Source organism: Parus major, chromosome 24, assembly GCF_001522545.3.
Source record: "Parus major isolate Abel chromosome 24, Parus_major1.1, whole genome shotgun sequence".
Lineage (NCBI taxonomy): Eukaryota > Metazoa > Chordata > Aves > Passeriformes > Paridae > Parus > Parus major.
This window is the reverse complement of record NC_031792.1, coordinates 2,254,879-2,281,101: the sequence shown is the minus strand read 5'-3', so window position 1 is coordinate 2,281,101 and position 26,223 is coordinate 2,254,879. Positions and strand designations below refer to the sequence as shown.

The 26,223-nt window shown below is 49.9% G+C and overlaps 3 protein-coding genes across 5 annotated transcripts in view; all 3 read right to left on the bottom strand.

Annotated features, from left to right (window-relative positions):
* Window positions 1-420: 420 nt before the first annotated feature.
* On the bottom strand, window positions 421-10,433 carry LOC107214480 (TLC domain-containing protein 5-like). Of its 2 annotated transcripts, XM_033519727.1 has the most exons (4): window positions 10,324-10,433; window positions 9,215-9,318; window positions 4,058-4,262; window positions 421-3,686 (listed from the first exon to the last, which is right to left on the bottom strand). In XM_033519727.1, the coding sequence occupies exons 3-4, from the start codon at window positions 4,254-4,256 to the stop codon at window positions 3,148-3,150; spliced, it is 738 nt and encodes a 245-aa protein (XP_033375618.1). In that variant the 5' UTR covers window positions 4,257-4,262; window positions 9,215-9,318; window positions 10,324-10,433; the 3' UTR covers window positions 421-3,147. The 2 variants fall into 2 exon arrangements, with proteins under 2 accessions (XP_033375618.1, XP_015505432.1); XM_015649946.2 differs by lacking the exon at window positions 9,215-9,318.
* LOC107214481 (TLC domain-containing protein 5-like) lies at window positions 9,441-12,659 on the bottom strand. 2 transcript variants are annotated; one of them, XM_015649948.3, is made up of 3 exons: window positions 12,543-12,659; window positions 11,991-12,187; window positions 9,441-11,398 (listed from the first exon to the last, which is right to left on the bottom strand). In XM_015649948.3, the coding sequence occupies exons 2-3, from the start codon at window positions 12,184-12,186 to the stop codon at window positions 10,896-10,898; spliced, it is 699 nt and encodes a 232-aa protein (XP_015505434.1). In that variant the 5' UTR covers window position 12,187; window positions 12,543-12,659; the 3' UTR covers window positions 9,441-10,895. The 2 variants fall into 2 exon arrangements, with proteins under 2 accessions (XP_015505434.1, XP_015505436.1); XM_015649950.3 differs by having other exon boundaries at window positions 11,991-12,190; window positions 12,543-12,645.
* A 3,107-nt stretch (window positions 12,660-15,766) lies between these two features.
* The window catches only part of POU2F3 (POU class 2 homeobox 3), a 37,819-nt gene continuing 27,362 nt past the window's right edge, over window positions 15,767-26,223 (bottom strand). The window contains exons 5-14 of the mRNA XM_015649603.2: window positions 25,835-25,939; window positions 24,754-24,856; window positions 21,507-21,589; window positions 21,200-21,382; window positions 20,547-20,688; window positions 19,825-19,961; window positions 18,570-18,731; window positions 18,142-18,208; window positions 17,546-17,678; window positions 15,767-16,344 (exon numbers count right to left, since the gene is read on the bottom strand). Coding sequence (XP_015505089.2) covers window positions 16,305-16,344; window positions 17,546-17,678; window positions 18,142-18,208; window positions 18,570-18,731; window positions 19,825-19,961; window positions 20,547-20,688; window positions 21,200-21,382; window positions 21,507-21,589; window positions 24,754-24,856; window positions 25,835-25,939 — 1,155 coding nt within the window. The 3' untranslated portion in view covers window positions 15,767-16,304. The remainder of the gene's footprint in view (window positions 16,345-17,545; window positions 17,679-18,141; window positions 18,209-18,569; window positions 18,732-19,824; window positions 19,962-20,546; window positions 20,689-21,199; window positions 21,383-21,506; window positions 21,590-24,753; window positions 24,857-25,834; window positions 25,940-26,223) is intronic.

The following is a 26,223-nucleotide window of genomic DNA, read 5'->3' as shown; positions in this document are numbered from 1 at the left end:
GCTCTGTAAACAGAACAACATCTCCAGAGGGCTCAGTGCTGCTCAGCAGCTGCTCCCCGGAGCTGCAGGATTTAAAGCTGGACTTAAAGGTTACATGCAAACAACTAAATTGGCTTAACTATTTATAGAAGCCAAGACTTTTGGCATGCTGGATCTCTGGCTGTGGCCATCAGCAAGCAGAGTGGCTGTTTACCAACACAGCTCCACTGGGCTTTGCTAGGTAATAATATTAATTTGTGATTGAGGAGAGCTCACGGTGTGGAAACACAGGAGAACCTCCTCCTGTGGCGTCCAGGGCATGGAAAACAAAGGGAACAATTTTCCTCCGTCCTACTGAATTACTTTGAGGTTGGAGAAACCCTCCAAAACCATCAACTGCAACCTGTGACTCAAGAGCAGCACACAAACAGAGAAAACCAATTCCTTATATAATTAAATAATCTTTATTTTTATAAAACATAATACAAAGCCTCTACACCATTCACTGGTGGAACATTAGTTGCTATTACACAGTAATTCAGACACAAGTTATTAGTTCACACTAGTTCTGCAGTTTCCTCTCACAGTTTGCTCTAGCCACTATGGACTAGCCTGAGGATAGGTCCCACCCTGTGCTCCACAGCTTGGAATTTGTACTCCTGGGTCTGTGATTCTATGCTGGAGCCCACTAAATGGGTTATGAGGCCTTGCTCTGCCTCATAAAGCCATTCCTAATTGCCCTTTTGTTTTCTTGTTTACCTTCAAGAGCCTCAGAGCTGAGCAGTGCTCTCCTTCCAACCAAGTTTCCCCCCTGTTCAGAGAACTTCAACCATTGTGTTTAAAAATATCTTCAAACAGGCGATTCACAGATACTCCAGTCACTGCCATCCTCATCCACCTGGGCAGGTGAGGGCTCTAACCCCATAAAGCTGCACCCCAACCCTCAGCAAAGGTCAGAGCCCAAACCACCAGGGCTCTCTGGAAACCCTCGGTGCTGGGCAGCTCAGCAGGAGTGACCAGCCTGTTTTCACCTCCACTTCTCCAGGAGCTGCTGCTGCAAGCCCTCATTCCCTGCTCAGTGGTTGGGACTCTTTTGGCTCCAGATTCCTGCAATCCTGACCAGGGAAATCCCACCAGACACCTTTTCCTCAGCTTGGGGCTCGCTGCGAAGATGCAGCTGACCTTCATGTGCATGTCCAGCTCCCTTCCCTGTGACTCCTGCCCTTGAGCACCTTTACAAAACACCTCACTCCTGCTTTTGGGATGTTGGGAAGTGCCCACATTCAGGTGACAAAGCGCTGCTGATGGCTCTTAGCGGGAAGTGCTTCACTCAAAGCAACTTTTATACAGCACAGCGTGACACAAAGCACCGAGAATCCACCAAAGGTGGCTTGGTGCTCAATGGAAACACCCTACGAGGTAGGTAAGACTGGACCCACTTCCCAAAGTGGGTTAGGTTGAGGCAAAAGGGGCTCCTGGATGTGCTCAACAGAGCAGCAGAGCTGGGAAAAAAGAACCAGCAAGCCCCAACCAGCCCTTCAGTCTCCTTTCAAGGCTTGATAGTGCTGAATGAGTCAAAATGAGTGTCCAGGACCAGCTCATCTGGTTCTGCTCATCTAAAGGGGTTTTTTGGGGGGTTCTTCAGGTCTTTGGCTGCATCAGGCAAGGCTCAAGCAAAAAGGGGCACCTGAGCTGCACTGGACGCTCAAAGGAAATGCTAAAAATCACAGCAACAACAAAGGAATGGCTTAAGAACATGCAGTGAAATAAACTCCAGAAGCTGCCAACTGGGCATGGCTTTTCCCTCCAAATGGGACCAGCTAAGTAATTCTTATTTTTCTCCCAGTCAGGTTTGGTTTGTTGTTTTTTATTTTGTTTGTTTGGTTGGTTTTTTTCTTAAAAAAGACCAGATTTTGGGCCTCTCTCTTGTTTAATTACTAAGCTGTAAAATAAATCTCTCTGATCCTCATAATATTCACTTTTATAAAGTGATTCAGACCCAGTCAGAGGGAAATCAAAGCCCAAGGGTCAAGGCATCAGTTCAGATGAAGGAGAGCCAAGGTCACTCTGTGGCTTCCACAGGGCAGATTCTGGACAACCAGAAATCCCAATTTGGATTTGGGGCACAGCAGAGGGAATTTTGGTGTGTTCTGCAGACAAAATCAGGGCTTGGCTCATCAGCAAGAAAACCCCTGACTGGGAAATCCTGATGGGCCTTCTCAAAATGGAGTGTGCTGGTTACCCAAGGAGCTAAAAGCAGTGTTTGTAGGGGAGTTTTAACAGTCAGAGGAGGGAAAAATCAGGAAAAAATTCCCTTCTGGGTCTGTTTGTCTTTGGGTGTGTTCACAGAGCACCTAGTCCTGTATGGTGCCAGTGCTGATTAGAGCTTCTGGACACTACAGAAAATAAGTTATCAATATGTTAATAGATAAGTTATTAAAAGGAAATAGAAAGGGTAGGGAACAACAAACTGTCTAAAATACTGATTTTTCTAGAGTCTCACTCTAGCTTGACCACCAAAGTCGTTTCTCCCAAGGGAAACACAGGGGTAATGAACCAAGTGCAGATAACAACCATCACTTTGCATTTATATAGCACCTCTCAAGTAAAAATCTGAAAGTGCATAACAGATGGAGCAGCTCCATCACCCCCAAGTCACGGAGGGGGAATTAGGCACAGAGTTAGAGTTGTGTGACTTGCCCAAGGTCACACAACGAGGTGGTGGAAGAGCCAGGAATCCCAGCTTGGATGCAACACTAGAACACGCTTCTTCCTCCCAGCTTGAAGAGCCACTCTAGCTGCCTAGACTGCACAGGACACTGGACATGGAGATCTAGTGTTACCTCCTCCTCTCTTCCAAGATCCTGAAGGAGTTGGCTACAGACATCGCTATTTACACCTGGACTAGCCACGTTTAATCTATAAAATCAGCCCTTCTTTCACTCATCGTTCAGGCTGTGCTCACGTACCCAGAGCCAGCCTCTGCCAGGCCGAGCACTGCACATCAGTGAATCCGTGGCATAGCTCCATGGATTTCAGTGCAGTTATGCCAGGGATAAATTTGGCTCCAGAACTGCTAACGTGCATTGGCTCATCTCCCAACAGTGGCATTTCAGGCACGATCCCCCTCCTTGCCAGCCCGCCATCTCCAGGAACTCTTTGCTCCACTCAGTGGCTTTTGAGGTGCCCGTTGGTCTTGGAGCACAGCTCGTGGCTCCTGCGGCTCCTCCAGGCCTGGTACTTCCTCATGCTCTTCCTCCATGCGAAGCGGCAGATGCTGACCATGAACACCCAGGACACCACGTACATGATGACCCCGCCCAGCTTGATGTACCAGCGGGGCCTGGGCGAGGCCAGCTCGCAGTACATCAGCCAGGCCCCCATGCCGATGCGCACGCCGGTGAAGAGCACCACGAAGAGGAAATCCACCAGGTCGCCCGTGAAGGTGTGGTAGCGGCCCAGCTCCTTGAGGAACCAGCGGGCCTGCAGCAGCGGGTTGGTGATCTCGCTGCCGAAGATGACGGCGTTGACGTCCGCGGCCGACTCGCCCAGGGCCAAGGAGGTGGCGATGCCCACGATGCTCACCAGGTGGTGGGCCAGCATCAGGGCACCCTCCGTCTGGAAGTACACGCACCAGCACAGGTCGAAGATGAAGTAGCCCAAGCTAAGGCACAGCCCATGCACCTGGAGGGTTGTGTTGGGTGATCCTGAAATATCAAAGCAGAGCTTTACGGAGCGGAGGCAGCAGGCAGGATGTGAGACAGGGAAGGGGTGTTCACCTCTGGCTCGCACTGGTCACAGCCCGGCCACAGAAGTCCCCTGAGTCACAATGCCACGGTTGTTAGTCCGGCAGCTGCACGCACGTAATGGCCACACAAAAGGCCACACGCTCTGCCAAACTGCAGCTGGGGAGGGGCATTACACCAGCAAAATCCGGTACCAGGCTCTCCATTCCTCTGGGGCTCTCCACCACAAAGAGCCTGAGATATCACTGCAGCCATCATCCCTCAAATGGGCTGGGGACTGAGGTGGTAAGGGAGCCCCTGGGGGAGCTGGGATCAGGGATTTCCTCACTCACCTGGGTGACTCAGGGGCCAGGGGCCATCGATGAAGCCGATGTAAGCGGACAGACAGGTGGCCAGGATGCCGTGGGTCAGTGTGACCAGCCTGCAGCTCCACTCAATGCTGCGGTGCCGGTAGCGGTGGCAGAACCACTTGTAGAGGCAGAACCAGGCCAGCAGGCTGCAGGCTGCACGCAGGGGCAGCGGGAACAGCATCCTGTCCTGGGAAGAGCAGGACACCAGGGATCAGAAAGACAAAGTGAGCAGGAGGTCGAGCCTGCGGCAGAGTCAGCACAACCCAGCACAGCTTTGCCCTGTAACCATCCCAGCCCCAAGTGTGCAGAGCTGCTTCTCCTGACAGGTTTTCTGTGTGAAAACCACTTTCTTCTCCTCATTGCAGACTTCATTTCATCCTTACTGGCATCTAAACCTCCATCAAAATCTTTTGGGTGCAAAAGAATAAGAATCTATGTCCATGAAGGGTTTCTTTTTCAGCAGAATTTCTTTTGTACATCTTCCCTCACACACCATGCAAACATCTCTCAAACAAGCAAAAGACAAATTACCAGCACATAAACACTTGTGGATGTCGCTAAAACCCTCCAAATACACATTGCTCTACTCTACACCTCGTTCACATAACGCCTGCCCATGAAATGTGTGTCACTACCCCGGAGCATTCAGGGAAGTGCAGCACAAGAAGCCAAGTCAGGCTTTGGGATACAGGAGTTTCCAGTTGTGCAACAGCCAAAGCACCACTGGTACCTGCTGCCCAACTCTGGCCTCTCTCCCAGGGCTGGGGAGCACCAGAGGGACTTCACGGGATGAGGAGTCAGGGCTGCACAGCCCAACCTTCCTGTTTGGCCTGTTGGAGCATTCCCAGGAATGACTGGAGGCTGGGTAAACAAAACCATTATGTTTTAATGGGCCTTGGGAACATGGGGAGATGAAATAGGGATGGGATTAACTGCTCTGAGCAGGCATTTCCACTCACATGCCTGCTGCTAGAGGTCCAGACTCAGAGCAGATAAGGGAGGGAGAATTCTGATGTGACAAAAGGGATCGACCAGCTGGAGAAGGCTGGTGGAAAGAAGAGGAATCAGCTGTAAAAATACTGGTGTCTTTTCCACACCTACTCATGAAAAAGATATGTCTCCATACCCTGGGAAAAAAATCACAGAATATCCTGAGCTGGGACTCACAAGGACCATCCAGTGCAGCTCCTGGCTCTGCACAGACACCCCAACAACCCCACCCTGTGCCTCAGAGCGCTCCTGGAGCTCTGGCAGCCCTGGGGCTGTGCCCATTCCCTGGGGAGCCTGGCCAGCGCCAGCACCCTCTGGGGGAAGAACCTTTCCCTGAGATCCAACTTGAACCTCCCCTGGCCCAGCTCCAGCCATTCCCTTAGGGAAAAAACAGGGGGATTTCTGCAGGGGGCTTTCTTCCAATTGCACATCAAAAATCAACATTTAGCAGCTTTAACTCAAAGACAAAAAATATGTATTAGAGATCAGGAAAAAACTTTTTCCTGTGAGAGTGGGCAGGCCCTGGCACAGGGTACCCAGAGAAGCTGGGGGTGCCCCTGGATCCCTGGAAGTGTCCAAGGCCAGGCTGGAGCAGCCTGGGATATTGGAAGGTGTCCCTGAATTTGGCAGGGCATGGAATGAGATGAGCTGTATGGTCTCTTCCAGCCCAAACCACCCTTTGATTTGTCTTTAGCATATGCACAATAGAAAGGCCGACATTCAAAAAGCAGCAATAATTACAGAACAATAAATAACAAATAATTCTATATAATATACAGATAAACAATAAATAAACAAGCGACATGTAATCACATGTAAAATCATGTATTTCTCTATATATTATTTTATCGCATATATTATTATGTATCTATTCTACATAATAGATATTATATTATCATTTATATCTCCGGTAGCAATGAGGCCCGGAATGAAAGCAGCCTCAATAAACACACGCGCCTAAAAACCCGGTGCAGAACAGCCCGAAAACGATTCAAACACATATGGGCACCTCCAGCAAAGCATCGTTATCCCGTTCCCCGTGTATTTTTAGCTCAAAGGGGAAGATGGAGGAGAGCGCACCAACAAGCGCAGCCCCGGGGCACCGCCTGCGCATCCCGCGGGATGCAGCGGGCCCGTCCCCACCCCGCTGGGGCTCCCGCATCCCCTGGGGACGGGGACAGGGACGGGGATGGGGACAGGGACGGGGACAGGACCCTTCCCCAGCACCCACCTGCCGGGCCGCGCCGCCGGAGCCGCCCCGGATCACGGAGCGAGCGGCGGCGGCCGAGGGGCACCTGGCGGCCGGGAGGAGGGACGGCAGGGATGGGGATGGGAATGGGGGGGAGGAGGAGGAGGAGGAGGGACGGGAGGAGGGGATAGGGGCGGCGGGATGGCAGGAAAGGCGAGCCGCCCCGCTCCGCGCATCCCTGCCCTCCGTGCTGCGCCGTGGGATGCTCTGAGCTGGAAGGGATCCAGCGGGATCATGAGCCCAGCTCCTGTTCCTGCACAGACACCCCAAAAACCCCACCCCGTGCTCGGAGCGGTGTCCCAAAGCTCCTGGAGCTCCGGCAGCCTCGGGGCCGTGCCCATTCCCTCGGGAGCCTGGGCAGTGCCAGCACCTTTTTTTCCTGATACCCAACCTAAATCTCCCCTGGCACAGCTCCAGCCTTTCCCTGGGTCCTTGATCACAGAGAGCCGAGATCAGAGCTGCACACCCCAAAATGGAGAGCAGAGATCAGAGCTGCACGTCCCAAATTGGAGATCAGAGATCAGAACTGCACATCCCAAATTGTCTCCTCCGGATGAAACCAGCCAAGTGCCCCCAGCCCCTCCAGCCCCTCCAGTCCCTCCACCCGGCTCAGGTCACGTCCCCACAGAGCACACAGAGCATCGCTGTAGCCCGGGGACACAGAAATCAGTCCCACAGCCACCCCGCCCGCTCCAATCGCCCCGTGCGTGCCGCAGGGATGAGAGGAGAGCACAAAGCACACGCAGAGTTCCCTCTCCTCACTCCTGATGTGAGCAGAGCCTTCTGCAGAGCTCCAGAGCTGTGTCAGCGCAGCAGCAGGTCCAAAGTGACATCCCCCGAGGGGTTTTGTCACCCAGAATGGAGCTGCGGCGGGTAGAGAGGGCTCACACCCTGCCCTGGACATCCTCTCCATCCCCTGCTTGTGCAGCAGTTACAAAGCCCAGCAATTTCTTCTCTCTCCTGCCCTCCACGTCCCAAATTCTGGGTTTAAGCAGGACACCTAAAGCAGCTACCAAAGTTCCTCCACCTTTCATAAGTTACAGTCAAAACAACCTCTCACACCCAAAAAGATGGGTTTGGTTTTTGCCTTCATCCCATCAAGTTTTACCTTTTGAAATGCGGTGGGAGTGGCTCGACCTGCCTCTTACAGCACTCCTAATAAACCCTTCCAGCTGGGTATTCAACAAGATACAGATCTTACTTTTCCAGTCGAGGCCAGGTACAGGTTCCTACTGCTACAAAATGCTCATCCTCCTGCTATTTCAGCACATCCTCATGAGGATTAATAGTGCATTTGTGTCTCAGACAAATCTGAGTTCTCATCTTGCTTCCCTCCACCTTTGCCTCAGCAACAAATGAGATGGGGCTGTTTTAATGTTTAGCTTTGGACAAAGAAAAGCGTGGACAGTCAGGAAATTATAGGGCTGATGTTTTCACATTAGGAGCATGGTTAGGTGGAACTATCAGGAAAAAAATCTTGGCTGTGAGAGTGATGAGGAGCTGGGGTGGAATTCCCAGAGAAGCTGTGCCTGGCCTGGAAGTGTCCAAGGCCAGGTTGGACAGGGCTTGGAGCAGCCTGGGATAGAAGCAGGTGATTTTTGGAATAAGCTGAGATGATCTTTAAGGTCCCTTCCAACCCACACCATTCTGTGTTTCTGTGAGCAGCCAGGAAGAAAAATAGAGATGTTGACAGAAGAACAGAGTCCCAACAAGGCACAGATCATTTAATGATGCAGGAGGTGGGACACAGAGAAGCTGTGGACTGGTTTTTTTTTTGTTTCTAGCACAAACTTTGCACGGTGAGGTGCAAGGTAGCAAGCGAGATCATCTCCCTGTGGATTGTACCAGAAGTGAGGTGCAGCTTTATACACCAATTTTCCTGTTTGCTTTGTGCAGAGTCAGCCATTTCAATGGGCTGCACTGCACTGGCACGCTTGGCCTGCAGATGAACAGAGTTCAGCAAAACAGCTCAGGGCAGGAACCTCTGCAAACAGTTGTTTGCACACTGCTGCCTCATTTTGTGCAGCCACAGCCTCCCCCAGCTGCACATCCTTTCCTCTGCTCTCCTGGACCCGTTCTAACCAGAGCTTGCAGCACTGAAAAGCACCACAGAATGTATTTATTACCTTACCCACACTGGGAAACTCCTTGTCCACAATTAAACTGGGAATAAACAAGAACTGGAAGCCTGGGAGTTCAACAGGCCATTACTAAAACTCAGTTTTTGTGACTGTAAAAAGGATATCTGACAGATAAAAAGCAGGCACCTCAATGAAAAATCATATTCTATGAAATAAGAATTACAGTGGGATAGTGGAGATGACTGATTTTCTAGCATCACATTACAGGGTTTAGCACTAAAATAATTATCTTTGGGTGAGATTTGGCAGATGAGAACCTGAGGGCAGTTATTTTGCATCCAACCTCCTCAGGTACCTCTGGTTGCACACAGTCGGGGTGCACTGGGAATGCTGTCCCAATACTGTCCCTCAGCTGGAGGAAGAGGTTTTCCTCCTTGGAAGCCAATCCAGGCTCTCCTCCAGTCCGGGCAGCAGAGTCCTGGCCCAGCAGGGGCAGGTTCCCAACCAGAAACAGCCACTCAATGGTGACTTAGGACATCTTATAACCCCCAAGATGTTCTCATGCTTTTGATTGCTTCTCCAAAACAAATCCACAGACACGTTACGCTGCAACCCTTCCAAACTGGGCATTGCCCCAGTGAAACCCAACACCAGAGAGGCAGAGAAAAAATAAAAGCACCCTGGGATGTAGGAGGCCATGGCCAGAATTCAAGTTATTCGTGTGTCCAGCAAGAGCAAACCCCTCAGGCTGGTGGCTCTTAAGCTCTCTGCAGCGCTGATTCATTGGCAAAGCAGGTTGTGGGTGCATTGCTCACAAACCTGAGCTTCAGCTGAGTCTCACTGCCCTCCACAGCTCCAGCCTGACCTCCAGAGCTCCTGGCTCAGCCTGGGCTTGTTTCCTCACCGCCTCTCTCCTTCCTGAGCTGCACAGAGGGGATGAACCAGTGATTTTGGCATCCTCAGCCTTCCCTCAAGCCCCTTTGCCTCAGCCCTCAGTCCAGCTGCCTCCTCGAGACCCAGAACAAAAGAACATCACAGCAATCAGTTCTTTTTCAAAAGAGAACATGACTTTATTAGAAGTCCCGTCACTCAGAGGAGTTTTTGGAGGATCACAGGGAGCCTGGCAGGTGCCCACACTTCAGGAGGCCACTCTGGCTCCTGCTTTCCTAAAAATATTGGCCCAGGAACTTGCCCGGGTTCACAGCTGCAATGCTTTCACAAGATGTGTCCAAAGTGAGGTTATTCTGGGTTAGTTTTTAATCTCTCCAGACACCTTGAGGAGCCCCAGCCCAAAGGCTGATATCTGCCCTGGACAGAGCCAAACTCAGTGAGATAAAGGCAGTGGAGGAGCTGCATCCCCACTGCTCCCCTCCCTCACTTCTGCATTTGCTTCTCAGCTCTCTGTGAGGCTTTTAGAGGAGACTAAATCTGAACTGCGGCCTTGAACAGAGGGAAATTCACATTGAAACCCCAGGGAAAATGTCAGAACACAATTCTGAGAGGTAAAGAAAACGAGAGAACTGTTCCATGCTCTGAGTGAGGCCTGCTGGTGTGGAGCAGATGTCACACTGAGATCTGCCTAAACATTCCTGTCACCCCTGGAAATAGTCACATATTTGATTCACTGGCCATGAGTTCAGTGGCTTGCAAATGAGCCAACCCCTGAAGAGAAAGAGCATCCAGGAGGGCTCTTCACCATCCTCCTTCTGCCACAAGGAGCCTGATGGGTCTTTTTAAGCCATCCCAGCCTAGGCCAACACCTGCTCATGGAGTTTATTGGCACAAGTCTAATTCCTGACTCCTGTTTGCCTGAGTCAGTCCCAGAGAAATCACTCTGCTCTGAGATCAGCACCTGCCCGAATGGAAGCATTTAAAAAAGAGCAAAGGAAATGTGTCATTAAAAACAACGAGGTATAACATTGCCTCACCTTGAGTACCATCACTTCACACTCTCAAAGGACAACTCCACTACACCCCTGCAAGCACTTCAGACTTGTTCAGAGTCCTTCACTCGAGTATTTAGCCGAGCACATTGTCCAAATCCAGGATTATTAAGGAGGGTGAGGCTCAGGAAGTCTTTGCCAGGTCACGCCCCTTACCCAGTCCCACTGGCAGGAAAATGGGATTTTTCGTATTTGGCTTTCTCTACACTGTCAAATAATTCTGCATTGGAAATGAGGACAGAACTTAGAGACTGTGCAATTATTGGTTGCAGACTGATCATCTCTGGCATTGCCACCCTCCTTGGAACTGCACCATTGCTGGGGAAGTCAGAGAGTCAGTGTCAGGCTCCTCAGGTTTCCACTCAAATCCCTCTTCTCTCAGCTTTTCCATGTTCCTAGCGCCAATCCATCTCGTCCAGAGGCAGCAGAAAGTCAATTCCGTGGCATTTCAGGAGTTATTTTCACAGGAACAAGCTCCAGCAGCCAGGCCCCAAACCCAGGGGATTCTCCTCTCCAACCCATTAGTGAGAAGCCACGAAGTTCCCACAGGTGCACTCCTACTCCTGGAAAGGTTGTGTGTCCAGGGAAGGGCTTTTTTTCCACAATTTCCTCCTTACAAAGCGACAAATTTCAACCATGAACCCCAAGGACACCACGTACATGGCCAGGCCCCCAGCCTTGAGGAGCCAGTTGGGTTCGGGGGATGTCACCATCCCATACATGATCCACGCTCCTGCCCCGATCCGCAGCACCAGGAAGAGGAGCACGAAGAGGAAATCCACCACTTTTCCCAGGAAAGTGTGGTAAGAGCCCATTTCCCGCAGGAACCAGCGGGTCTGGAGCAGGGGGTTGGTGATTTCACTGACAAACACCACAGCGTTCACTTCCGTGGCAGATTTGCCCAGCCCCAGCACCAGGATCATGCCGCAGATGCTCAGGGTGTGGTGGAGCAGCATCAGGTCCCCCTCTGTCTGGAAGTACAGGCACCAGCCCAGGTCAAAGATGAAGTAGCCCAAGGTCAGGGACAACACGTGGATCTGGAGAGGGGTGTTTGGTGAACCTGGAATGGAAGATGTGCATAAGCCTGGGGTCTTATTGAAGATATTTTTCTACTTTACAGCTTGAGTTTGCTTCTCTCCTAAATTCCCAGCCTTATCCAAGTGCCAGGAACTCGGAATCTTTGGTTCTGCTTCCTCTTCACACCCCAGCCTGCCCAGCAGACCCATCCCATCCTTCCCCACTGCTGCTTCCCTTCTCCTTTCCAGCCTTTTAGAAAAGCCAGGCCTCCACCAGCAGCACTATCTGAGATTCAGCGATAGAAACCAGCCAGCAAAACCCCGCAGCTGAATGGCAGGAGTTATTACACCCTTCAAGAAGCGAGAGCACTTTGTTCTCCACACATTGCTACACCTGATGCTGCAATAAACTCAAGCTGCCAACCTGAAAACTTCCAATTTGCACATGGACAAGCTAAAAAAAAAATAAATAAATTTAAAGGAGCAGAAGGATGAACAGTGAGAAGTGGTGGAAAAAGAAGCAGCGGAATTAAACAAAATTTGGCCCCAAACACACACTTGTAAGGAGAGGAGATCAGGCCATACCTCCTCCTGTGACAGAGGCACAGGTGAGCACAGGTGAGATTCCAAACATACCTGCGTGGGTCAGAGGCCAGGGGCCATCCAGGAACACGACATAGCCGGAGAGGAAGGTGACAATGAGCCCGTGCAGGAGGGTGACCAGGCGACAGCTCCACTTGCAGGAACGCTGCCTGTTCCAGTGGCAGAGGCAGCTGTAGAGACACAGCCAGGTGACAAAGCTGCAGGTCACCTCCAGGACGATGGGAACCATCCTGCTGGACACAGAGGGACAGCGTGAGGAGGGCAGCAGCCCCTCAGAAAGCCGTGTTCATCCCCACCGTCCTCCGTACCCACCCCAGCACATCCATGGATAGGGTGGGGAAAAACACCACAAACAACCGAAACGAGCCAAACAAACCTTGTACCCCTCCCGTGAGCACCGCGCTCCCCCGAGCGTAGCCCCGTTTCCAGATGCCCAAACCCCAACGGGAAAAGCGCAATCCCAACCCTCCCGCTGCCAAAGCGCCTCTGCCCGCGGGGACCAGGACCCTGGAGGGGAGCAGACCCCATCCCCAGCTCGGCACGGGGGTGCGGGTACCCGACAGGCCGAGAGCCCCAAATCCTCACCCCGCTCCGGAACCGACCCCGCTCTGGCTCTGCGTGCCCGGAACCTGCGCCCGGCTGGGGCTGCCCGGGCGGGGAGGCGGTGCTGGAGCTCTCGGAGCCTTTTATCGTCCCTGTCCTGCCCTCCCCGGCCCTCCCCTGTCCTGCCCAGCCCTGCCCAGCCCGGCCCGGCCCCCGCGGCATCCCCCGAGGATGCTCCGCTGCATCCCCGCTCGCTCAGCCCCGCTGTACCTGCCCCGGGGGCGGCCGGGGATGCGCGGAGCGGAGCTGGAGCCCCGGGGCAGGGCCAGAGCCGGGCCAGGGCGGGCAGGGAAGGGGGAACGGGGCGGGGGAAGCGGGACAGGCGTTTGGTACCTCCGCCCAGCCTCGGCCCGCCCGGCTGGAGCCGTCCCAGAGGGCGCCCAGACTTTATTTGGGCTGAGCGTTTTCCTCTCTGGTGATGGAGAATAAAGGCGGATCAGGCAAGAGGGGAGGTGCTGGTGTCCTTTTTTTCCTTTAATCCTTTTTTCGCTTTTTTTTTTTCTGTTTTTTCCTGAGTGTTTTTCTGGGTTTTTTTACCTGTTTTTTCCTAGTGTCCTGGAGTTTTTAAATTTTTCTCCCGGCTGGGGGGACAGGGAGAGTGCTGACTGCAGGGAGGGCAGGCTCAGGCAGGAGCTCGGGACTGGGTCCGGGGCTGGGAGCGGTGCCGGCCACTCGGTGCTCAGGAGATGTGACACACAACGTGCAGAACAGGATGGGTGAGACAGGAGCTGAGCTGGGGCCAAGTTCAGGGCGAGGAGTGAGTAACCAGGACAGGGCTGTGCTTCCTCCAAGCCCTGCCAGCCAGCTCGGTGTCAGCGCTGTGTCATCCCTGACTCAGTTTACTTTAAAATCTGATACCGTGTCCCTCAAACGACCCAAATTTTCCCTGCAGCCAGAGCTGAACGCTGTGAATGAAACCACTGAGGGCACAAGAGCCCTTCTCAGGGAGATCTGCACTCCACAGGATGCTCCTATGAGTTATACATTCAAATATCCTTTTAACTGGATCGTAAATTATAGTTTGCTCTTATATTTGAGTTAAGCTTGCAGATTTTTTGTCTCCTTTCCTAGCATTTGGAAATCCAGCACAAAGGGGGGGTCCAACTGCCCCCCTTTGAATATTTGAATATTAATCTCTGCTGGCATCTGTAAAGCTGAGCATGAATTTAAACTAAAATGTTTTATTGGACTCTTAGCATCCATGCTAATTCTACCAGAGATGGAAATACTAAGGCTGTGAGCATCAGGAGCAGTGAGGGAACTTGGTGGCATCATTTGGGCACTGAGAAATGCTCAAAATCTCCCTTCAGTCCACAGGAAAACCTTTGAAGGATAAGGAATATTCTCCCAGCTTGCACTCTGTCTCCTCACAAGTGGAAATCAGAGGAGGAAAGGAATGAATGAACAGTAAAAGAAATTAAATACCAACAACAATTTGTTAATTTTCCAGCTCTCCCCAGCCTTGCTTGAACTTGGGCACTGCTAAATGTGAATTTATGAGGTACCCCAGCACCTGGTGTGCAGCTGGAATTGCCACAGCAGCTCTCCTTGGAGAAGGACAGGGAGCACAGGGATGGTTCAGGCACAGGAACTGCTCTGGGGACAGCTCAGGAGGTGACTGAGTTCTCCCAGGGAGCAATTGCTCCCTGCATTGTTCCTCTGTGGCTGTGGGAGGTGACTCGGTCCTGGAAAGCTGGAATTTCCTGCTCTGTTTATTTTAAATCCCTGTGATGCTCCCCTTCGAGGCTGGAAGCGTTCCTGGGTGGCAGGGGAACGAAGCTCTCTCCCTTCCAACTGGAGATTTTGTGGAGCAAACAAACTGCTGGTGTTTGTTTTCCCACTCAGGGCCGGTTTATCCATAAATCCCAGGGATTTGTCCTTGTGTTTATAAACTTTGTGGAGGAGATGAACCCTCAGGATGTATTTGCACAATGCCTAGCACAGCTTGGCCTTGATCTCAGCAGAAATATTCACGTGCAGGTGCCGTTATTCAGCTTTTAATACGTTGGTGATTTCTCTTCCTGTTTTCAGAAACATTATTCCAAAATTCATGCAGGTGGGAGCAAAAAAAAACAACTTGGAGGAATTCCTGAGAACCAAATGGAATAGTTTGGAATAGAAGCCAGATTTGGATCTTAAATGTATCTTCTCAAGGCTCTAAGAGCATATGGATGTACAGTAAATTGTAAACAGATTATTGGAAATAGCTGATTTAACTTTATTTTTGATCCCTTTTGACCAAGAAGTTGACAAACCTCTGCAAGTCTGAACCAAGTCACCTGATTCTGAAGGCAAAATACAAATTACAGCTCAGCTCCCAGGAGTTAATTCAGGAATTCCTGGGTAAAATGTGCAGGCCAAGGTTATGACGACAATCAGTGCTCACTGTTGAAATAATTGCTGATAATCTATGAAATAATTTAAGATTTTCACAGTAGAAACAAGCTGGAAACTACAGCTGTGCTGAGGTTTGGGTTAATAAATGTCCTGGGCGATGGGTGGCAGGAGAATCAGGTGGGATGTTCATTATTCCCTAAATTCTGTTATTTAGCACAAAATTTACCAAATAACTGGGAAAAAGAAACAGGAATTTCATCACCATTGCCTATCCAAGTCCTTTCTCCAAGGTCATGCAGGAAGTAAAATAAGACAGAATGGCCCAAAGGTTCAGATCAGTGTTTAAATTTGTCCTTCTTATCTGCTAATCTAAATTATATTATTAATTAATTGATAAGTGTCATTATCAGCCAAAATTAATTAAAACTAATGGAAAAATAAGAGTGGAATTGTAACCACGATTTTCCTGGTGATAGGCTGTGAAAATTTCCTTTGGAATCTCATGGAATTCCCAAACATTTGCACACACCAACCTCAAGCAATACTATGTAAGCAGAAAAACAGGGAACAGGAAATAAATTCCTTCCAGCTCAAAGACCAGAGGGCACCTCAATAATAGCTTCTTATTATTTGGTATCAGTTAAAACCCAAAAAAGAGGAAAATAAATAAAAAAGGAAAGGTCAAGACTCATCCTCATCCAACTAAATCAACATAAATCACAATTTCCCCCAAGGTTTTCAGCAATAATAAGACCTGGACACAAAGTTTTGCAAAAGACAATTTTTTTTTTGGTTGTTTGTATTTTTTTTTTAAAGGAAAAAAATAAGAAGGCTCTAAAATACTTAATTAAAAAAAAAAAAAAAAAGAAGGAAATAAAACAACAAAAAAAGCACCTTTAGAAAGGGAGCAGGAGGCGCAAAGCAAGTGGATGAGGAGCCTGGGGAAAAACCAAGGCTCCCACCCAGCCACGGGGCTGCGGTGAAATGAACTCAAACCTCGGCTCAGTTTGGGGGCTGTGCGTGACAGGAACAGCAGGAGGGACCCTCCTTCCTTTTGGGAATCTCTGGGATTTGGGACGGGATGGGACAGAGAGACAGAGCCAGAGAGAGAGGAGAGTCCTGAGCCAGGAGCCCTGCCCGGGAGGATGCGGAGCTGCAAGCGGAGGAGCCATGCGAGGGACAGTGTCACCGTGGGGGCTCGGGGAGGGGACAATGGCACTGTGGGGCTGGGGCAAGAGGGGAAAATGTCACCGTGGGGGCTCAGGGAAGGGCTGGGCTGCAGTTTGAGTCCCTGCACAGCCCCGCTGCCGGGGGTTCCTGGAGGCGCTGGAAGGCACTGGAAGGCCCCGAGCGTCACGGATGGGGCACGGCCTGGAGCTGCTCTCGCCCTCGCTGCTGCAGGAGGGCTCAGTGGAGGTAGGTGGGTTGGTTCCATCGGTACCAGGAGCTGTCGGCAACATGGGACAACAAAAGTGTCACCTCGGAGTGAAAATCATCCCCATTTCCCCACTGGGCTCAGCACTCAGCGGGCAGGGAGCATTGGAGAGGGGATAAATCACACCCTGCCCTCCTCTCCCTGTGCCCTGCGTGGCTCCCAGGGACACACCACCCACAGCCGGGGCTCTCATGGATGTTTCCATTCATATTCCAGGCTACAAACACCATCCCCATATCCATAGGAAGAAATCAGAATTAAGTGTTGCATCACAGCATCCCCCCCTTGTTTCTAAACAAGATCTTCAGGTGCTACCTGGCCTTTTTTTATTATTTTTTTTTTATTTTAAAATCACAAAAGTTTTTGTTGGAAAAAAGCTTCATTTCATTTTAATGTTTCCACTGAAACAAAGAGGATAAAAGTGTTTCAGTTAGAGGTAAATGATAAGTGGGGGAATCCAAAAATCATTTCTCCCTTTTTTTTTTTTGTGTCATAGCATTTTGAAAAAAACTTATTTTACTATTAAAAAAAAAGTTCCCTAATATTTTTCTGTCTCTGCTTCTGTAACAAAACCTCACTCTGAGCAACAAGTTCTTTGTTGCAGGGACAAAATAAGGGGAGGGGGATTCATGGCACAAGGTGACCCCTCCTTGAGGTGATACAGCAGAAATCACAAGTGCAGATTTAATGCTTTTGCAGCCTCTAAAGGTAAGGATGAGATAAAAAAGATTCTTTGTTTTGCCGCTGTGGAAGAGTTGCTCACAGCAGAGCTCTGTGGGTGGCACTGCAGGAGAGAAAACTGGCTGTGGAGGGGGTTATCCAAGCAGGAACAGCAAAATAAACCTTCCTCTGCTTCCTTCACAAGGAGTCGGGTGAGGACATTGTTTCTAATCACTTTGGGGCTGGTTTTTTAATTTATTTTTTTTTTTTAACCAGCACAGTTGTTCAGGCAAAACCTGATTGATTTTCATTTTCAAGCAGAAAAAACAGCCCCATCCTGAGAATCACAGAATATCCTGAGCTGGAAGGGACCCAGAATCACCAAATCCAACTTCTGTCCCTGCACAGGAACCCCAACAATCCCACCCTGTCCCTGGGGGCTCACACATGGGAACACTCCCCTGGAACCTCTGAGAGCTTTCCTGCTCTTCCTGGAGATCCCAGTGTCGCCCTGGGTTGTTTTGGGGGTGTTTTCTTGTGAGCTGTGCCTTACCCTGAAGAGTTGAAGCCAGAAGAGTTCATGGCAGCTTTGGAGTTGCTCTGGGCTGTGCCGGGGCTGCTGGCATGGAGGGCACTGCCAGGGGACGAGGGCCTGCTGGAGTTCCCTGGGGAGCACGAGGATGTCACTGCAGGGGAGAGCACAGTGAGCCTGGCAGCTCCTCCTCCTGCCCAAACATTCCCAGCCTATCCCTGTGCCCATCCCCTGGCTCCTCTGATTCCCTGTCCCTGCCCTGGGGAAGTGGGGGGGACCCCAGGAATGTCCCCTGTTCCTGTCTCTGGGAATCTCAGGTCTCCAAGCAGATCTGACTCCAACCCACCCTTTATTTGGCTCCCAGTTGTGCCTGCTTCCCAAACCTAAACACCCCCGCCTAGGACTGTGCTGGAAATGTTCTTTTGCCCAGTGTTTTCCATGTTTTTATCCCACCCAGCAGCAAGAGGGGGCTGTTCTTATCCCATCTGTGTGGGGGCACTTTCCCTGGCCAAAGCCAAGGATCTGATGAGGATTATCCTGCAAACGTGAGCCCGAAATGGAGGAGTCAGGGATAAAAGGGCAGAGGAAGGAGGGAAGGGACGTTTCCCAAGGCTCACCAGTCCCAGGCATGGTGCTGTGCACTGGATTGACGGAGAGGGGCCCCAAGGACCCTGAGGTAGAGACCTAGGTAGGATCAGAGGCAGGCAGTGAGCATTTGGCACCGAGAGGGGATAAATCACATCCTCCCCTGCTCTCCCTGTGCCCTGTGTGGCTCCCAGGGACACACCACCCACAGCCAGGGCTCTCATGGATATTTCCATTCATATTCCAGGGTACAAACACCATTCCCATATCCAAGGCCATGAGAAGAAATCAGAATTAAGTGTTGCATCACAGCATCCCCCCCTTGTTTCTAAACAAGATCTTCAGGTGCTACCTGGCCTTTTTTTTTTTTTTAATCACATAAGATTGTTATAATTTGATTGTTTTCAATGGCTGGAATAATAATAAATGTTCTGGCCCAGGCTCCATTCAAGTCCCTCACCAGTCTGGAGTTGTAGATGGGTGATTTGATGGGGGATGGCATCGGGCAGCTGATCCGCTTTTCCTTCTGGCGCCGGTTGCAGAACCAGACCCGAACCACTTCCTTTTCCATGGAAAGCTGCTCTGCTATCAAGGAAATCTCCTCTGAACTGGGCTTGGGGTTCTGCTGAGAGAGGCAGGAGGTTAAAAAAGCCCCAAAGAGCATCAGGGACTGCTGGCAGGACAAAGGTGGGCTTGACTGAGAGCTGGGGAGGGGACAGAAGCTCCCTCCGAGGCCAAGGGTAAATATTTGGGTGAGAGATTATGTTCTGTGAACCACAAAGTGCCTCTGGTTCCACCTCAGAGTCGGGGCGGGGGATGAGTCACAGCTCCTGCCCCTGTTACTGCACAAATCACTTCCCTCTTTGACCTTTACAGCACCAAAATCTCTGCTGGGGTCACCTAAACCTGGTGACAGGAGCCCTGGGTGCTGCTCTCAGAAGAGCCACAGCCCCTCTCTTGCCCCCAGCCTTCATTCAGAAAGGGAAATAACAGAGCCCACCCTGCCCCTGAGTCATTTATTTTCACTCCTTTCAGCTCTGTGGGGTTTGCTCAGAGTTGAAGCTCAGAAATGTCAAAGATCCCTGGCACAGAGATGCCAAGATAACATTCCCATGACTTCTACCAGCTAAAAAGGAGCTGCTAAAATGATCTGGTGATGACTGACAAAGTTTTGATATGAGGGAGAAACCAAGAAAAAACAAGCTCAGAAAAAGTTTTGATTTGAGGAATTTCCAATGTGTAGTTCAGTCCTATTGATTAAAGCTCTGTTTGATGTCTGGGGTGATTCTTCTTGAAATTCTTGGAGCTTAAAAAGTAGAAAAGCTTCACTTCTGAATGGGTTCAGGAGAAATATTTGGAGCAGCAAGTTCTGGGGTCTCACAAGAGCTGCTTAATGGGGCCACAGATCTCCTGTGACACTTCTGCAACTCAAAAAGAAAAGAGTTGGGTGCAGAGTTCAGCTTTGGCCCGGTGGGTGATTATGGGAAAATGTGGTGCTAAAGTCATAATTCCCTTAGAACAACACTCAACAAGGGAATAATTGGGGATTTCTCTGGGTTTAACACTTCACCTGTTAACTCCTTCGAGCATTTTCTAACCTGCTATCGAAAAAAATACCCCCAAAAAGTTCTTTTCTTGAGAGGGCCCAGTGCTACGAGCTTGCAAATGCCAGGCTCAGGGAGAGTTGCCAAGAGAAGGAAAGATTTTCCCCTCACATCTTGGAATCTCTTCTCCAGTGTGGAGCGGATGTTGGTCTCAATGCTGGTCCTCTTCTTCCTTTTCCGTCCAAACATCTCGTTCACTGAGGGGTAGGAATTGGGTGTGCTCATGGAGGAATCCAAAGGAGCAGATTCTGGGGGAAGAGGGAGGGGGGGAAAAAGAGATATCCAACAGATAATGAGTTATTTTCATTCCCAGATACTTTCTGTGGAACAAAGGTGCCTTCTGAAATAGATAAATCGTTCCTACATTGTGGATCCTCCCTCTGCTGATGATTAAAATGCTCCAAATCCATCAATGAGCTCGCCCAAATCAAAGGAGAAAAATGTTTTAACCCACACACCATTTTTCCTTTGTGAGCCTGATTTCCATCCTGCTCTGATAGGGACCAGGAGTGTTCCAATAATTTAATTTCACACAGAAAAGGATGTTGGCCAAACCACTTGGCTCGGGATGGCTGAGATCTGAGCAATGGCTCAGACATCCTGAAGGGCTGGGTGAAGCACGAGGGGGTCAGCACAGGACACCACCCCAAATCCTGCTGCCCCTGGGAATTCCCCTCTCAGTGAAATCCTTCCTTTGCCAGCTGCACCTCCTGGGCTGATCCCTGAGCACCTCAGCACTTCCTCCCCTTCTTTTCCAGCTCGCACAGGGGGTGGATTAATGGATTGGAGGTTCCTGGGTGGATGCTCTCCGTTTCTGCCCTGGTGTCACCTACCTGCGTCACTGAGCCACTTCTCCAGCAGGGGCTTGAGCTTGCACATGTTCTTGAAGCTCAGGTTGAGAGCCTCGAAGCGGGAGATCGTGGTCTGGCTGAAGTCGTTGCCGTAGAGCTTCCCCATGGCCAGGCCAACGTCACCCTGCCAGGGGACACCCAAATCCCCTCGTGAGCACAGGGAGAGCCCTCCCAGAACCACAGGGGCACGGAATTCACCGTGGAATGGAAAAGATCTTTGACATCATCGAGTCCAGCCTATGAGCCAACACCTCCTCATCAACTAAAGCACGTTTTAAACACCACCACCTCCTTGGGCAGATGATTCCAGTGCCCAATCGCTCCTTCAGTGAAGAATTCAGTCCTAAGGTAGCCTAAACTTCCCCTCAGGCTGCTTCCAGGATAGCTTCAGTCTTGTTTCCATCACTTGCCTGCCAGGGAAAGGGGATTTTTTTTCCTTCCCCAAAGGAATCCACCCCCACCCCTGAATCCTGGAGAAGGTGCAGATATCGAGGTTATGGTGGTGAGGTGTTAGAAAGGGTTTGTGTCTTGATGTATTTGGAAGGGAATGCTGCAAAATAACCCAAATTTACCTAATCCAGCCTTTCCTTCATCCACACCTCTGCCCCAAACTGCCCCCATCCCCTCCCTCTCACCTGTGTGAACCCCAGCTTGATCCTCCTTTGTTTGAAAGTCTTTGCGAACTTCTCCAGCTCCTCCAGGTCGCTGGGCTCCTCGGAAGCTCCTGCTGGGGTCAGGTGCTTTGCCACTTGCAAGTGCTGGGGGACGTCCAGGTGGGGTTCAACCGAGGAGCCAGGGAGGCCAGAGCGCCCCACAGCCTGTCCAAAGCACCCCAAAGAAGATGCTCAGGTCACAAGAACAGAAAACCACGCTCTCCTCTGTGCTGTTTGCCCTCCCCAAAGCAGCAGGTGGAGCTCACCACACCCTCAGGTGTGTTCTTACCTGGGAGGCCAGGCTGGGTCCGGGCTGGGAGAGGAGGAGGCTGCCCTGTTGCTGAGGGAAGGAGAGGAGGTTTGGCTGCAAAGCTGAGGGGAAAAAAACAAGAGACACATCTGGTCAGTGAACACCCCCAGGGAAGCTCGGAGCAGGAAGCAACATTTGATATTTCTTGCCCAAAATACAAGAATTTCAGCTGTTAGGAGCGTGTCTGGCTCTGAGCTGGATTATGAGAAAGAAAAGGTTCTTCCCATGGCTTTTTGGCCTGCAAGGGATTATTACAATAATGATAGAAGTGAAATATCTCATTTGCTGATCCCTGTGTGTCACTCATCACACTCAGGCATTGCAGAGACCTCTAATCTTGATTTTAGGTGCCAAGCAGCAGAGAATTTCCTTCGTGGGGATCTCTCCCAGTGCTCAATTATTGCAGCTCTTAGAAAAATGGACCTCTTATTTCCAATATAAGCCCTTGTGACTCCAACTTTTAGCCACTTGATCTTGTTAAAAAAACCCTGATCCTCCAGTTAATCTTGTGAGCCCTCCCACTCTGCTCTCAATTCTACATTTCATTTTCAAATGTCATTCAGAAGCCATCTGACCCTTTCTTTCCTACCCTACTGTATTTCAAATAAATTGAATTTCTTTCAGAACACTGCAGCTGACACGAAATGATGAAAGGAAAAAAGAAGGGAAATCCATAAACCCAACAAAAACTGGGATTTATGGATGCTGTGTAATTGTTTAGTTGACAAACTGCCAAGTACAAGCCTATAGCTCTTAGAGGGAATGTCCTACAGGATTAGGTTGTGTAGTTCCCCAGAAATTTAGTTGGTATCAAGTCCATTGTGAGTGAAACCTATAGAATTTAGTGAGGATTTATAACCTTGCTCAGAGCAGTCAATATATTTAATTGATTATAACTGACAATTACAGGGAAATCCATAGAAATTTATGGACTTCTGCTAATAAAAGGGAAAACACATAATCTCCAGAATCAATCACTCCCCCTCTCTCTCTCTTTCTGCCTTCTCTTATTTAATTTAGATCTGATGTGTACAATCCCATTTATTTACTTAGGCTGGGGTTGGAATAAAGCTTCCCTAATGCTGGAAGAACTCAGAATTTCAAATCTGGGCTGGTAATGAGGTGCACATTTTTACCAGTGCAGGTAATTAATCACAGCAATGGCTTTGCCTTGGGACATGGCAGATGCTCTGTCATTTGGAGTCTTTAAAATCATGATTGAACACCTCAGCTCCAGCTCTGAGGGAAATGAAGGGCTGGATTCAGGAATCACCGGTCTGACAGCTGGGATGAAGATTTCAGCAGCAATATTTAGACTGACAGGATTCCCAAAATCTCCTGTTCATTCCCACCTTGAGAGAGCTCTCCCAGCCCTGGCTTGGGTGTGTCAGGATTCAGGCTGCACAGGGAATGAGGAGTCACACCTGGGGATTTATCTGACAGCTTCAAAACACAACCAAACTAAAATTCATATCCCTTGTTGGAAAGGTTCAGCCCCCAGCCAAGCCCCTTCGGCCACAAAATCCATTTGTGGACCCACAGTCCAAAATCAGGGAATTCCCTGATGGCCCCAGGGACAATTCTGGAATATTTTCTGCCTTCCTTCAGGAGGAAGAAAACTCCACTTGAACCAAATTCCACAAAGCCAACCTCAACCTTTGTTTTCACTCCCCACTGGCTGTGCACGCACGTGGCAAAAGGATCATTAAAACCTGGCAAACACCCTTGCAAATGGAAATGTCCTGCACAAAAATCCAGCTCCTGGCCAGAATATCCAGTCCTGGTCAAGCCTGGAGCTGGAAGGGGTGACAAACAAACATATCTGCCAAAAAATGTCACTGAACAGATAAATTCTAATCTAACAAAGGCAGCAAAGGTTCTGCTTTGCAGTAAAAGATGCTTATTATTCCTGAGTAGAAGCAGGCAGCGAGGAATAGATTGTCCTGACCACATTTCAAACAAACTTATTCAAAATTATTTGTAAATATACATCAAGTATCTTTATCCATCACTCAGAGTCATTTGGCAGAGAGGGGAATTTATATATTGGCAGGAAGAAATAAATTCCCCACTTGCTTTTGGAGTGTGTGAACCAGTGGGTTCGAGCTGCAGAGATTTAAGGTTATAATCCTGAATTTTAGTTCATGTGGAGGGAGCTCTGTGCTGGGATAAATCAAGAGCACAAAGGATCCAAGTCCCCTTGGATCTGCCAGGTTATGAATTAAAGCCCACAACATCCTCCATCCACATCCCTGGGTTGGGAGAAACGCTGTAAAAACGCTGGGGGTAAAAACAGAATTAGAGGGACTTTCTCTGAGCGAGTCCTCAGTGCTTTCCTGGAGCTGATCTCTCCGTGTTTCAGGAGCAGGGACACCTTTCCTGCCCTGTGGAATACCCAAACCTCTGGATCCCATCCCAGAGCTGCTCCTGGCTAAGCTGGACCTGTTCTGCTCCTTCCCTGGATTTACCCTCCCTCCAAACGATCAGCCCGACCTCTGATGAGCTTTCTGGAATTAATGAGGAGTGGGAAGGCTGGCCCCGCTCCCCAGGGAGCAGCTCCTTCTCTGTTTTGCTGGAAAAGCGGGAGATGTCCCGAATTCCAGGCTGGGATCGCTGCCTGGCCCCAAGGTGGCACTGGTGGAGCGCACAAGGTGCCAGTAGCTCCCGCATGGATCTGGGATCATCCCCGCTGTGGGAACGGGCAGCTTCACGCTGGGAAAATCCGTGAGAAGGGAGGTTTTCCCTAAATATTTATCCATCCCTGATGCCTTAGGATTTCAGCTTTTCTGTTTCTCACCCATTTGTACTCCTGCCATTCCTCAGTGTGGAACTCCAAACTCCACACGCACTGGGAGCTGCTGCTTCCCCACTTTGGGCAGACACAACAATTCCTCTCCAGGCCTGGCAATCAAGGACACCTCACTGCCTCAGGCCCCCAGAGATGGAAACAAAAGGGAGTTGGGGGCAGCAAACTTGGGGGAAATTCCTTCATTCCCTGCAGCTGGAATTGGGAGATGAACCCCCAATGTGCAAATGGAACAGACTTAGAAAAGTGTCAAAACCTGTGAGCCATTTTTGGGTGCAGCCCCTGAGGGGCTTTGTCTGCCCTAAATGCACCTGAAGTCACTTTAATAAATAGAACTGCTTTTTATTCTCTGAATTTTGTCTGGATTCTGTTTTTAGGTAAGCCCCAAAAAGGCATCACCTCAGCTTTTCTTTCTCTTACCTTGTTGTCCTGCCTGAGACTGGGACAGAAGGAACTGGGGGACTGACTGCATGTGCCCAGGAAGCAACACCAGCTGCTGCAGGGTGTGGAGAGAGCTCATGTCCTAAAGAAAAAAAGAAAAGGGAACAATAAAACTCGAGGATTTATCCTCCTCACTCAGCATCTCCTCACAAATCCACACTGAATTTGTGTAATTTGGGGGTTGGAGAGGTTCAGGTCCAAAAGTTTCAGGTGTAGGAGGAGATTCTGTGCATACACAGACATCCATGTGGAGAACTGTCTGCTTTTCCCTGGAAAAGTTAACTCTTGATAAAGACATTTTTGAGGCAATCAAACTCTGGTTTTTAGAAGAGTGAAACCTCTCAGATTTCAGTTTCTTTAAGTATTTCCAGAGAGAACTGCCTAAAATCACAGCAAATTGCACCAGGCTGTCCCAGCTCACCAGCACTGCTTCCCACAGGACTGTTCTGAAAACTGGGGGAAATGGAAGAATCCCCAAACTGTATAATGGATATGAATATCCCGTGAAAGAACGAGGAAAGGGATTACTGAGCATCTGTGTGCCCACCTGGCACCCAACTCCCACTGGAATTCAGCAAGAGTTAAGTGTTGATCTCCAAATTTTTACCTTAGGGAAAAAAAAAAATACCTCGAGGAATTAATTTCTTCCCCAGTGTAAATCAATCTGAGGCAACAAAGAGCTCAGATTAGGAGTTAATCTGGTCTAGAATCCTACCTCCAACAATGGCATTAACCAGACACTCATGAATGAGGAAGAGCAGGGCAAGCATTATCAAACACTTTCCCCTGGTGCTGTTCAGCCTCCAATTGTTTCCAGTTCGAGGGATTTCCTGACTATGGGGTGGTTTGGGGTGGTTTCCCTGCTTGGCAAACCCTTGGAGGAAATCCCATCCCAGCACGTGTCCAGTTTACCCTTGAACCCTCGAGGAAAAAACGAGGAGGAAGATGAGGATTCACTTTTCCAGATCAATGTTCCCCACCCTCTGAGGTTCCAAGGGATTTGGGGAGGGGGTCAGGAGCAGCCTTTTCCTGGGATCCTGGGAGCAGCCAGGTCACTCACCCCTGCAATTTGGCTCCCTGGCATCATGGATGATCCCTGCACGAGGTGACCCGACCGAGGGGGGATGGCAGATTGCAAGGAGTCGCTGAGATCCTCGGTTTTAATCTGCAAAAGAGCAAAGGAATTGTAGAATTAGGGATGAGCAGCAGTGGGATCCCAGAGGATGGAAGATTCCCTCTCAGGGAATTTTCAGCTGCTTCCATCGCTGAAAATCAGGGTCATTCCACACTCCTGCTCTCCACTCTATCCCATGGCCAGTTTTCCTGCTCTGCCAAACCCAGGGCAGGCTGGCAATTTGGGAATTAAAACACTTTGGGAATTAAAACACTTTGTGAAACAACCCATTTCAAGCAGAAAGTTTAAAGCCTTTTGTGGAGTTTTAATGAAGA

Coding starts and splice junctions, on each gene's coding strand:
- LOC107214480 (XM_015649946.2), bottom strand. Junction 3,687..4,057: donor CTGGCCCCTGAGTCACCCAG/GTGAGTGAGGAA, acceptor TTGATATTTCAG/GATCACCCAACACAACCCTC.
- LOC107214481 (XM_015649948.3), bottom strand. CDS start 12,186: ATGGTTCCCATCGTCCTGGAGGTGACCTGCAGCTTTGTCACCTGGCTG. Junction 11,399..11,990: donor CTGGCCTCTGACCCACGCAG/GTATGTTTGGAA, acceptor CTTCCATTCCAG/GTTCACCAAACACCCCTCTC.